Below are 13,730 nucleotides of genomic sequence, written 5' to 3' on the forward strand. Positions count from 1 at the left end.
TATTCAAATCAAAACCAAAAAAAGGATCTTATAGTTTTGTCAAAAGATCTTTCTATATTATTACTATGCATCAAAGCATGGGCTCAGGGGTGCCTCTAGCCATTTTACATAGTTACATAGTTATTTTGGTTGAAAAAAGACATACGTCCATCGAGTTCAACCAGTATAAAGTACAACACCAGCCTGCTCCCTCACATATCCCTGTTGATCCAGAGGAAGGCGAAAAAACCCTTACAAGGCATGGTCCAATTAGCCCCTAAAGGGAAAAATTCCTTCCCGACTCCAGATGGCAATCAGATAAAATCCCTGGATCAACATCATTAGGCATTACCTAGTAATTGTAGCCATGGATGTCTTTCAACGCAAGGAAAGCATCTAAGCCCCCTTTAAATGCAGGTGTTGATAGAGTTTGCCATAACGACTTCCTGTGGCAATGCATTCCACATCTTAATCACTCTTACTGTAAAGAACCCTTTCCTAAATAAATGGTTAAAACGTTTTTCCTCCATGCGCAGATCATGTCCTCTAGTCCTTTGAGAAGGCCTAGGGACAAAAAGCTCATCCGCCAAGGTATTATATTGCCCTCTGATGTATTTATACATGTTAATTAGATCCCCTCTAAGGCGTCTTTTCTCTAGACTAAATAAACCCAGTTTATCTAACCTTTCTCGATAAGTGAGACCTTCCATCCCACGCATCAATTTTGTTGCTCGTCTCTGCACCTGCTCTAAAACTGCAATATCTTTTTTGTAATGTGGTGCCCAGAACTGAATTCCATATTCCAGATGTGGCCTTACTAGAGAGTTAAACAGGGGCAATATTATGCTAGCATCTCGAGTTTTTATTTCCCTTTTAATGCATCCCAAAATTTTGTTAGCTTTAGCTGCAGCTGCTTGGCATTGAGTACGATTATTTAACTTGTTGTCAATGAGTACTCCTAAGTCCTTCTCCAAGTTTGATGTCCCCAACTGTATCCCATTTATTTTGTATGGTGCTAGACCATTAGTACGTCCAAAATGCATGACCTTACATTTGTCAACATTGAATTTCATCTGCCATGTATGTGCCCATATAGCCATCCTATCCAGATCCTGTTGCAATATGACACTATCTTCCTGAGAGTTGATGATTCTGCACAATTTTGTATCATCTGCAAAAATAGCAACATTGCTCACTACTGCATCTACTAGGTCATTAATAAATAAATTGAAGAGCACTGGACCCAGAACAGACCCCTGCGGGACCCCACTGCTAACAGTCTCCCATTTTGAGTACGATCCATTGACCACAACTCTTTGTTTTCTGTCCATTAGCCAGTTCCCTATCCATGAACACAGACTCTTCCCCAGTCCTTGCATCCTCAACTTTTGCACCAGACTTTTGTGGGGAACAGTGTTGAAGGCCTTTGCAAAGTCCAAGTATATCACATCTACAGCATTCCCAATATCCATATTAGCATTCACTACCTCATAAAAGCTGAGCATGTTAGTCAAACAGGACCTGTCTTTAGTAAACCCATGTTGATGCTGAGAAATAAGATTATTTTCTACTATGAAGTCATGTATAGTATCTCTTAGTAACCCCTCAAATAGTTTGCATACAACTGATGTTAAACTTACAGGTCTATAATTTCCTGGATCAGATTTTTTGCCCTTCTTAAATAATGGGAAAACGTGGGCTGTACGCCAATCCACTGGGACTCTGCCAGTTGCAAGAGAGTCACAAAAGATAAGATAAAGGGGTTTATCTATAACTGAACTTAATTCCTTAAGGACCCGAGTATGCATGCCATCCGGGCCAGGTGCCTTGTCACTCCAGGCGAGAAAACCTGTGGTGCCCCCCTGGCGCCCCCCATGAAAATAATTGTAATGCCAGGAAATAGTTTCACAGGCACAAAGTGGGGCAGGAGGCGGCACAATGGGGGACAGATTGAGGCACAAAGGGGGACAAAAGCAGGCACAGGGGGACTGAAGGAGGTGAACAGAAGACAGAAGGAGGCACAAAGGGGACAGAAGGATGCACAATGGGGGACAGAAAAAAGCACAAAGGGGGGCAGAAGGATACACAGGGAGACTGTAGGAGGCACAAAGGGGGGCAGAAGTATGCACAAAGGGGGACAGAAGGAAGCATAAAAGAGGGAAAGAAGATGACAGAGGGGGATTTAAGGAGGCACAGGGAGACAGAAGGAGGCAGAGGGGGACAAAAAGAGCCACAGGGAGACAGAAGAAAGTACAAAGGGGCACAGAAGGAGGCACAAGGGGACAGAGGAAGGCGCTGGGGACAAAGGTGGCATATGGGGACAGAGGTGGAACATGGAGATGGAAGGAGGCACAGAAGGAGGCAGAGTGGTACTGAAGGAGGAACAGGGGGGCAGAGGAAGCACATGGGGACAAATAAAGGCAAAGGGGACATAAGGAGGCACAGGGGGACAGAAGGAGGCACAAATGGGCACAGAAGGAGGCAGAGGTAGCACAAGGGGACAAATAAAGGCAAAGGGGACTGAAGGAGGTGCATGGAGACAGAGGGGGCACAAAGGGAGACAGAAGGACAAACGGGGGGTAAGACTTGACACATGGAACTGAAGGAGGCACAAGGAGACAGAAGGAGGCACAAAGGTGGAAAGAAGGATGCACAAGGCACAGAAGTGGCAGCTGCCTGCAATTTACACTAAGTAGATGTAGCAGAAGCACCCAAGGGGTGGGGCTTAGTCCAAGGGTGGAGCATAATTTGGGGGCGGAGCTTAATCCAGCAACATGGCGCCCCCCAGGACCAATGGCACTCCAGGTAATGGCCTGTACTGCCTATGCCTAGAGGCTCCCCTGCATGGGCTATTGCACATTCTTAATAAAATTCGGCAAAGTCAATTCTGTTGTAAGCTAATATAGATGGAAAGCACTACTATGAGTTACAGTGACAACAGGAATGGAGCTAAAGCTGCCCATACACCTAACGATTTTGCTGCCGATATACAGCAGATTCGATCACTGTGATCAAATCTGCTGTGAAATCGTTGCGCAAACGCTGACAGAACGATCGATTTCCATCCGAAATCAATCGTTCCCGTCGATTCCCGTCGATCAGTTCGTGCGGAAGATTTCCCTCGATCGCCAGCGGGTCGGGAGTGCGTCGATAGCGGCGTTCGAATGCCCGACGACCGACGCTAGCAGCAATACATTACCTGCTCTGGCCGGCGCGACTCCCCCTCTGTCCCCGCAGCGTCTTCTCCACGCTGGGTTCATTGAACTTCCTGTCCCGGCATGATGTTTAAACAGTAGAGTTCAATGAAGCAGCAGCCGGTCCAGAACCCAGCACGGAGAAGACGCTGCGGGGATGGAGGGGGAGTCGCGCCGGCCGGATCAGGTAATGTATGCGAGCGGGCGGGGGCAGCGGCAGCACCACCACAAATTGTGATCGGTTTCATGCTGAAATCGATTCACAATCTGTTTGCAGTAAAGGCAGCCATACAATCCCTCTCTGATCAGATTCGATCAGAGAAAGATCTATCTGTTGGTCGAATCTGATGGCAAATCGACCAGTGTATGGCTACCTTAACACTCTGTAAAGTATTTGATCCAATATATACAGTAAAACCTTGGATTGCAAATAACTTGTTTTAAGACCACTTTGCAAGATTTTGATCAAATTTTGACTTGATATACAAGCAGAGAACGTATACACACATCACATCATCACAACTGAGCCGAAAGTTCTTTCCCCTTTGACGCAGCAGGATTACCTAATTGTACTTAATCTGAGTGTAGGCACTGTACAATGTCACATTTCTGTGAAATCCTCAAAAGGAGGCAAAAGCAACTGTCATTGGATAAGTTTATTGTTAAAGCTACACAAAAAGAAAAGGTTGGTTTGAGCCAACAGATAGCAAGGATTCTGTCTTTATACTGTAGAGTACTTTGAGGGCAATAACCATGGGGAAAAATGTATATATACTAAACCTGGTGCATCAATGTTCCAGGAGCATCGTGTACATGTTCTCCCCCAAATGGTGTCCTCCTGTGCCCCCATGTGTCCTCCTGTGTCCCCCATGTGTCCCTTACGTGTCCTCCTGTGTCCCTTATGTGTCCTCCTTTGTCCCCATGTGTCCTCCATGTGTCCCTTTTGTGTCATCCTGTGTCCCCTTCTGAAATACGTTAGTGTCCCCTTCTGTCTCTCTCCCCCAGCGTGGCTCCGCTCCCTCCCCATGTCTCCGGCTCCTGTGTAAGTGTATGTGTAAGTGTATCGGGCAGCTGGCTTACCTAATTCGCCATGGCCACAGGGATTGCAGACCTCCTTCTCCTCTGTGCAGCTTGCTCTAGTGATGGCTTGTACTGATGATGCAATCAGTACAAGCCATCATTAAAGCAAGCCGCATGGAGGAGAAAGATGGAATCCCGCGGGGGGAGCGGGCACACTGCACACACAAATGCAGGGAATCCCCCAACATGGCGGCAGGTCGGTGGTCCATATCGGCGGGCATTCCTAAGCTGGGATTTCCCTGCATTCACCATATAAGATGTTAGGACTGTTTCTCTCCATTTTTTATAGAGGAAACATGCATCTTATAAGGTGGAAAATTTGGTAAATATTTTACAATAAATGTTTTAGGATTAAGGAAGGAATCATATGAGTAGATTAATTGGCTTCCCCCTAAAAAAAAAAAAAAAAAATGGCCCTATACATACAGACATTAGATTGTGAGGTCCTCTGAGGGACAGTTAAGTGTTAATATACTCTGGACAGCACTGTGGAAGATGTTGGCGCTACATAAATACTAAAAATAACAGTGGTGCGTTGCAGTGCAGCATAACGGCCACTTTGTAACTTGGCTTTCTGCACTAATATGCACCACTTACGTGTCATTCACAGTGCGGGGGGGGGGGGGTGCGTTGCAGCTAAACGCGAATGTTAACAGTGACAGTGAATGATGTAAGAGACACAGCGCTTAGATAACGTGCAGTGCCACTTACCCAATTCGATGCATTGCTGCTGTCACAGGGAACAAAATGCCCCCTGCGAGCGCAGCCTGAGAAAAAAGGAAACATATCATTTGTTTCCCACAAGCTTTGAACTAGATGTTGCGCTTCTTATTTCTTTCAATGTGCTCCAAATTTGCGTTCGTACTTGTTTCCCAAGCAACACATAGATGATCGGATTCAGGCAGCTATTGACAGCAGCTATGCTAGACAAGAGCGGGGAAAACAAAATGACTTTATACATGATTGTATACTCCATAACATTAACAGAGGCCAGGAATATGACCTGCGCCAAGACAAGTGGGGTCCGTGTGAGGAAAAATGCTATGATCGCTGCAATGACCACTCTATAAAGCCTGGATGTAGATGGAGTCTGGGAATTTTTCACCTTTACAATAATGACCAAATTTGTGACCAGAATAACACAAAGCGGGATAAAGTAGCCAATCACATGAAGCAAAATAAAAAGGTTGGTTGTGGTTGAAGACATTCTGCACCATGAATCAAATCCACTTGTGTCATTGAACAGCACCTTACAGTCTTCCCGATCCAAGTCTCTGAAGCCTTCTCTTAACGAAGAGTTGCCACTATTGACATAAGCAATGGACGTCACATCTCCAGAAAACAATAGGCACTGCATGTTCTCACCATACTTATGTTCATCACTGTAAATGAGAACAGGAATACTACAACATGTAGACATTAACCAAATGAGAAAGCAGACAGAGTAACATATTCTCTTGGAAAGGAACTTCAGGTGCCACATGGGTTTGGCAACACTCAAGGCACGATCAATGTTCAGTGCGATTATGAGATAGATGCTGGCGTACATGTTCACGAAGGTAAGGAAATGATAAAATCTGCACGCATAAGATCCAAAGGACCAGTTTGTCTTCATTACATAAACTGCATTGAATGGCAAGAAAAGCATGAAAGTGAAGTCAGCAATGGCCATGTTCAGGAACCATATTCTGGATTTGCAGTTGTCCATGAGGAATATCGTGGCAGCAATAACAATAGCGTTGCCTACCAATCCAATGCAACATGCGAGTATAGACAGCGCGAAGCTAGCGTATTGGATTGCATTTGGGTTCTCTGCATTGGGCGAAAGGGCTTCAAGCTGGGGAACGTTGAAGATGTCCCAGTAGAAGTTACAGACCTTTTCGTGCAGTTCGTCATCAGCCATTGCTAGAGTCTGAAAGACAAAAGACACACAATTATACACTTCAACTTGAATTAACTTACTCAAATGTAAATCCCCCAAATCTCTCAATGATCCACAAAGGGGGATTGGAGGCTCTACCTTGTCATCTTAGCCAAGAACCAACCCAGCTACTGTTGTACTCTGGTGCAACTACAGTACATGGGGGCGCACTGTCCACTGCCTGTGCAGAGCGCTAGCAAGCACCCGGGCGGTGAATGGGAGCAGCTGATGGGCAGTGAATTCACTGTCTTCAGCTGCTTGTAAAAAAAAGAGACCTAAAATAACTCTTTTGAATTTAGTTCATCTTTAAATTTAGAGATGCTTTTTATAGCAACAAAACTAACCAACCCATATTTAGTTTTGCAGATAAAAATGCTGATTACTCCCTCAGAAGCCCCATATGTTACCTTACATAGTTACATTGTTATTTTGGTTGAAAAAAGACATACGAGTTCAACCAGTACAAAGTACAACTCCAGCCCGTCCCCCACATACCCCTGTTGATCCAGAGGAAGGCGAAAAAAACCCTTACAAGGCATGGTCCAATTAGCCTCTAAAGGGAAAAATTCCTTCCCGACTCCAGATGGCAATCAGATAAAATCCCTGGATCAACATCATTAGGCATAACCTAGTAATTGTAGCCATGGATGTCTTTCAATGCAAGGAAAGCATCTAAGCCCCCTTTAAATGCAGGTATAGAGTTTGCCATAACGACTTCCTGTGGCAATGCATTCCACATCTTAATCACTCTTACTGTAAAGAACCCTTTCCTAAATAAATGGCTAAAACGTTTTTCCTCCATGCGCAGATCGTGTCCTCTAGTCCTTTGAGAAGGCCTAGGGACACAAAGCTAATCCACCAAGCTATTATATTGCCCTCTGATGTATTTATACATGTTAATTAGATCTCCTCTAAGGCGTCTTTTCTCTAGACTAAATAAACCCAGTTTATCTAACCTTTCTTGGTAAGCGAGATCTTCCATCCCACGTATCAATTTTGTTGCTCGTCTCTGCACCTGCTCTAAAACTGCAATATCTTTTTTGTAATGTGGTGCCCAGAACTGAATTCCATATTCCAGATGTGGCCTTACTAGAGAGTTAAACAGGGGCAATATTATGCTAGCATCTCGAGTTTTTATTTCCCTTTTAATGCATCCCAAAATTTTGTTAGCTTTAGCTGCAGCTGCTTGGCATTGAGTACGATTATTTAACTTGTTGTCAATGAGTACTCCTAAGTCCTTCTCCAAGTTTGATGTCCCCAACTGTATCCCATTTATTTTGTATGGTGCTAGACCATTGGTACGACCAAAATGCATGACTTTACATTTGTCAACATTGAATTTCATCTGCCATGTATGTGCCCATATAGGCATCCTATCCAGATCCTGTTGCAATATGACACTATCTTCCTGAGAGTTGATGATTCTGCACAATTTTGTATCATCTGCAAAAATAGCAACATTGCTCACTACTGCATCTACTAGGTCATTAATAAATAAATTGAAGAGCACTGGACCCAGTACAGACCCCTGTGGGACCCCACTGCTAACAGTCTCCCATTTTGAGTATGAATGATCCATTGACTACAACTCTTTGTTTTCTGTCCATTAGCCAGTTCCCTATCCATGCACACAAACTTCCGTTTTGTTTATAGTAATCTCCTACCTGGTTCTGCATAGAGCTGCTCTGCAGCAGGGTTGTTGTCCTTGTTGTAATGATGGGTGTGCCCGTAAGATTCATTGCATAGATCAGCCTTTCTCAACCTTTTTAGCCTGGAGGAACCCTGCAAATAATTTTTGGATCTCAAGGAACCCCTGCAAATATTTTTCAGGAGTCATGCATTTTAAAAGTAGGTGCGCTATTTATTTCACTACCCCCATTACAGTGTCCCTCATTATACTGTCTCTTCATTCTAGTGCTTTTTATTAATGCGCTCATTATTATTTTGACCCCCAATTTAGTGCTTCTTTTTACAGTACCCTCCATTATAGTGTGCTCTATCATACTTCCCCCATGATGGGGGAAATGCCTAGGAACCCCTGCAGAGTACTCAAGGAACCCTGGGGCTCCAAGGAACCCTGGTTGAGAAAGCCTGGTGTAGATAATGGAACTGCAGACTGCTTTTGCTGGGTGTGTTTCAGGATACAAAATCAATTGTGAGGACTTATGGATGAAATAATATGTGAAAACGTAAATTTCGTAATGATCTTGTACTGCATCTTCTACAGATCAAAGGTTTGCCATTTACAGGGTATAATTAAGCAAGGTTTTGGGGGGTAGAGGGTGGCTTTCGCACTAGGCCCCTTTCGGAGGAGCCTAGATGTTTTTATTACATTGTGTTACCCTTTTTTACCGCAAGGTAATGCTAATGCAATAAAAGTCTATGGGACATTTCATACCTGATGGCAGTGTCGGACTAGGAGGTGAAAATCCACCTGCTGGCCAAGCAGCAGTAGCCCTGTGTTATCACTCCTAATAGAAACCTGTAGCAAGTCTTCAGTGTGAGCAGCAACACATGATTACTGCTGCTTGGCCAGCAAGTGGATTTTCTCAGCTTTTCCAGCTCCCAGTCTGACACTGCCTGGTGGAATGTGATGCGCCGGAAGCATCGTATATGACGCAAAAGCATCAGCGCATTATGGGTCAACATCCTCTGCGACATGCAGTGACCAGAAGTCATATATTTTAAATTGTTTCGCGTTAACATGGCAGTGCCCTCTGCACGTAAGGTAATGGTCATCATCACAAGTAAAGACTTTGTGTTAAAGGAAATCCAAAGCATGATTGATGAATTCACTGTGTGTAAGGTGGCTGAGAGGGGCCCACATAAACACATTGGATGCAGTCTCTGTCACTGGTCAAAATGTAGTCCGAGTTTTAAAGGAGAACTCCAACATGTGTGTAACGATCGGTGTCAACACGCAGAGAGAATCTGATTATTGGTGATCTGCAGATTCACCAGTAATGCAGATATACACCAGATTATGAATGATCTGCAGAATCACTAACAGTGGCGTAGCTACAAACCTCTGGGCCCCGATGCGGAATCTGGATGTGGGCCCCCCCACGGCAACAACAGCCCCCCTCCCCCGGCAACACCCGACGCACACACATATCCGAATCCCTATAGCCAGCTATAGGTCCCCCCAGTATAGGTAGCCAGGCATAGGTAAGCCAGTATAGTTGCCCCCGGTATAGGTTAGCCAGGTAGGTGCCTCCAGCATAGGTAGCCAGTATAGTTGCCCCCAGTATAGGTTAGATAGGCAGGCGCCGCCGGTATAAGTTAGATAGATAGGTGCCCCCAGTACAGGTTAGCTAGGTGGGTGCCTCTAGTATAGGTAGCCAGAATAGTTGCCCCCAGCATAGGTTAGATAGGTAGGTGCCCCCAGTTCAGATTAGTTAGGTAGGTGTCTCCAATATAGGTAGCCAGTATAGTTGCCACCTGTATAGGCTAGCTAGGTGCCCCGAATACAGGTTAGACAAGTAAGTGCCCCCAGGTTAGATAGGTAGGTGCCCCCCAGTATAGGTTAGATTAGGTAGCTGAACCCCAGTATAGGTTAGATGATGTAGGTGCCCCCCAGTATAGGTTAGGTTAGGTAGCTTTCCCCCATGATAGGTTAGAGTAGGTAGCTGCCCCCAGGATAGGTTAGAGTAGGTAGCTGCCCCCCAGGATAGGTTAGAGTAGGTAGCTGCCCCCCGGGATAGGTTAGAGTAGGTAGCTGCCCCCCAGGATAGGTTAGAGTAGGTAGCTGCCCCTCAGGATAGGTTAGAGTAGGTAGCTGCCCCCCAGGATAGGTTAGGTAGCTGCCCCCCAGGATAGATTGGGTAGCTGCCCCTCCAGGATAGATTAGGTAGCTGCCCCCCAGGATAGGTTAGATTAGGTAGCTGCCCCCCCCCAGGATAGGTTAGGTAGGTAGCTGCCCCCCAGGATAGGTTAGGTGGGTAGCTGCCCCCCAGGATAGGTTAGGTAGGTAGCTGCCCTCCCAGGATAGGTTAGGTAGGTAGCTGCCCCCCCAGGATAGGTTAGGTAGGTAGCTGCCCCCCCCAGGATAGGTTAGGTAGGTAGCTGCCCCCCCAGGATAGGTTAGGTAAGTAGCTGCCCCCCCCAGGATAGGTTAGGTAGCTGCCCCCCCAGGATAGGTTAGGTAGGTAGCTGCCCCCCCAGGATAGGTTAGGTGGGTAGCTGCCCCCCCAGGATAGGTTAGGTAGGTAGCTGCCCCCCCCCCCCCCAGGATAGATTAGGTAGGTAGCTGCCCCCCAGGATAGGTTAGGTAGGTAGCTGCCCCCCCAGGATAGGTTAGGTAGGTAGCTGCCCCCCCAGGATAGATTAGGTAGCTGCCCCCAGGATAGGTTAGGTAGGTAGCTGCCCCCCAGGATAGATTAGGTAGCTGCCCCCCCAGGATAGGTTAGATTAGGTAGCTGCCCCCCAGGATAGGTTAGATTAGGTAGCTGCCCCCCCAGGATAGGTTAGGTAGTTAACTGCCCCCCCAGGATAGGTTAGGTAGGTAGCTGCCCCCCAAGATAGGGTAGGGTAGGTAGGTGCCCCCCCATAATGAAGGGGGGAGCCGCAGCTGCGGGGAGGGCAGCCCGACCTCTCCCTCCCTTCCTCTCCCCGGGCCCCCCCCCCCCCTTCAAATGCAGAGTGCGCGGCGCACGGAAGCGCTGTAGGCAGAACTCACCTCCGTCCCTGCGCCGCTGATCTCCTCCCGCTGTATAGATGTTGTTACACACTGCTTCCTGTTTAGCCGGAAGCAGTGTGTATCAGCATCTATACAGCGGGAGGAGATCAGCGGCGCTTGGAACGCAGGGAAGGAGGTGAGTTCTGCCTACAGCGCTTCCGTGCGCCGCTCACTCTGCATCTGAGGGGGGGGGGGCCCAGGGAGAGGAAGGGAGGGAGAGGTCGGGCTGCCCTCCCCGCGGCTGCGGCTCCCCCTCCCAATAGCGTGCACGGGCCACACGGTCGGCAGTACAAAAAGACATGGGCCCCCCCGGGCCCCTCCCCGCCTCTTCAGGAGCCGGGCCCGGTCGCCGTGGCGACCGTTGCGACCACAGGCCCTACGCCCCTGATCACTAATAATCCAGGTATGTCTAACCTCTGGACACCTGAGATAAGAGTGTACAGTGTAACAGTAGCACTTTGAGAGAGAACCGCCAGAGGAACTGGAGGTAGGAAGAAGGGATTTCACCTCAAAAATCAATTAACCCTTCGCACACTCACATGCAAATGTTCAAACAAATGCATTCACAGATTTACTCATCCAGGCACAACTGTTATCCCTACTGCTAAATTAAAAGCCAGGGTTTTAGTTCACAGAAGAATGCATTCTTATGCTTAGTCACCTATACTGCGCAGAAGTACCCAGGTAAACATAGGTGTCCTAACTCTGGCCCTGTAACATGCATAGTGCAGACATGCAAACACATTCATTGCATCAAACCTATCAATGGATTAGGAGCACACATCCTAACTTCCTCTCCTGGGAAAGACAGTGCATCTTACCAATCGCACAAGGGAGCTAATTTTATGTGTCCATGTGCACTATGCGCATACACCAGCATAAGCTGTCTGCATGCTGACAAACATACAGGGGAAGGGGGGAGTGCACCGAATTAGACCCTAGCCACAGGGGTCAATGATAAGAATAAACATACAAATATCCAGGCACATCGCCTCTAGTTAGGACATTAAATAAATTTTTAGGGAAAGGGAGGTGCTGAAGGGGGTGTGGCTAGAAACAGCAAAAATCAATTAACCCTTCGCACACTCACATGCAAATGTTCAAACAAATGCATTCACAGATTTACTCATCCAGGCACAACTGTTATCCCTACTGCTAAATTAAAAGCCAGGGTTTTAGTTCACAGAAGAATGCATTCTTATGCTTAGTCACCTATACTGCGCAGAAGTACCCAGGTAAACATAGGTGTCCTAACTCTGGCCCTGTAACATGCATAGTGCAGACATGCAAACACATTCATTGCATCAAACCTATCAATGGATTAGGAGCACACATCCTAACTTCCTCTCCTGGGAAAGACAGTGCATCTTACCAATCGCACAAGGGAGCTAATTTTATGTGTCCATGTGCACTATGCGCATACACCAGCATAAGCTGTCTGCATGCTGACAAACATACAGGGGAAGGGGGGAGTGCACCGAATTAGACCCTAGCCACAGGGGTCAATGATAAGAATAAACATACAAATATCCAGGCACATCGCCTCTAGTTAGGACATTAAATAAATTTTTAGGGAAAGGGAGGTGCTGAAGGGGGTGTGGCTAGAAACAGCAAAAATCAATTAACCCTTCGCACACTCACATGCAAATGTTCAAACAAATGCATTCACAGATTTACTCATCCAGGCACAACTGTTATCCCTACTGCTAAATTAAAAGCCAGGGTTTTAGTTCACAGAAGAATGCATTCTTATGCTTAGTCACCTATACTGCGCAGAAGTACCCAGGTAAACATAGGTGTCCTAACTCTGGCCCTGTAACATGCATAGTGCAGACATGCAAACACATTCATTGCATCAAACCTATCAATGGATTAGGAGCACACATCCTAACTTCCTCTCCTGGGAAAGACAGTGCATCTTACCAATCGCACAAGGGAGCTAATTTTATGTGTCCATGTGCACTATGCGCATACACCAGCATAAGCTGTCTGCATGCTGACAAACATACAGGGGAAGGGGGGAGTGCACCGAATTAGACCCTAGCCACAGGGGTCAATGATAAGAATAAACATACAAATATCCAGGCACATCGCCTCTAGTTAGGACATTAAATAAATTTTTAGGGAAAGGGAGGTGCTGAAGGGGGTGTGGCTAGAAACAGCAAAAATCAATTAACCCTTCGCACACTCACATGCAAATGTTCAAACAAATGCATTCACAGATTTACTCATCCAGGCACAACTGTTATCCCTACTGCTAAATTAAAAGCCAGGGTTTTAGTTCACAGAAGAATGCATTCTTATGCTTAGTCACCTATACTGCGCAGAAGTACCCAGGTAAACATAGGTGTCCTAACTCTGGCCCTGTAACATGCATAGTGCAGACATGCAAACACATTCATTGCATCAAACCTATCAATGGATTAGGAGCACACATCCTAACTTCCTCTCCTGGGAAAGACAGTGCATCTTACCAATCGCACAAGGGAGCTAATTTTATGTGTCCATGTGCACTATGCGCATACACCAGCATAAGCTGTCTGCATGCTGACAAACATACAGGGGAAGGGGGGAGTGCACCGAATTAGACCCTAGCCACAGGGGTCAATGATAAGAATAAACATACAAATATCCAGGCACATCGCCTCTAGTTAGGACATTAAATAAATTTTTAGGGAAAGGGAGGTGCTGAAGGGGGTGTGGCTAGAAACAGCAAAAATCAATTAACCCTTCGCACACTCACATGCAAATGTTCAAACAAATGCATTCACAGATTTACTCATCCAGGCACAACTGTTATCCCTACTGCTAAATTAAAAGCCAGGGTTTTAGTTCACAGAAGAATGCATTCTTATGCTTAGTCACCTATACTGCGCAG

At 46.3% G+C, this 13,730-nt stretch overlaps 1 protein-coding gene across 1 annotated transcript in view; it reads right to left on the reverse strand.

Annotated features, from left to right (window-relative positions):
- Window positions 1-3,823: 3,823 nt before the first annotated feature.
- Window positions 3,824-13,730, reverse strand: part of LOC137524506 (chemerin-like receptor 1) — a 56,502-nt gene continuing 46,595 nt past the window's right edge. Inside the window, exon 2 of the mRNA XM_068244459.1 lies at window positions 3,824-6,165. Coding sequence (XP_068100560.1) covers window positions 5,041-6,156 — 1,116 coding nt within the window. The 5' untranslated portion in view covers window positions 6,157-6,165 and the 3' untranslated portion in view covers window positions 3,824-5,040. The remainder of the gene's footprint in view (window positions 6,166-13,730) is intronic.

This window comes from Hyperolius riggenbachi, chromosome 7 (genome assembly GCF_040937935.1).
Source record: "Hyperolius riggenbachi isolate aHypRig1 chromosome 7, aHypRig1.pri, whole genome shotgun sequence".
In the NCBI taxonomy this organism is placed as follows: Eukaryota; Metazoa; Chordata; class Amphibia; order Anura; family Hyperoliidae; genus Hyperolius; species Hyperolius riggenbachi.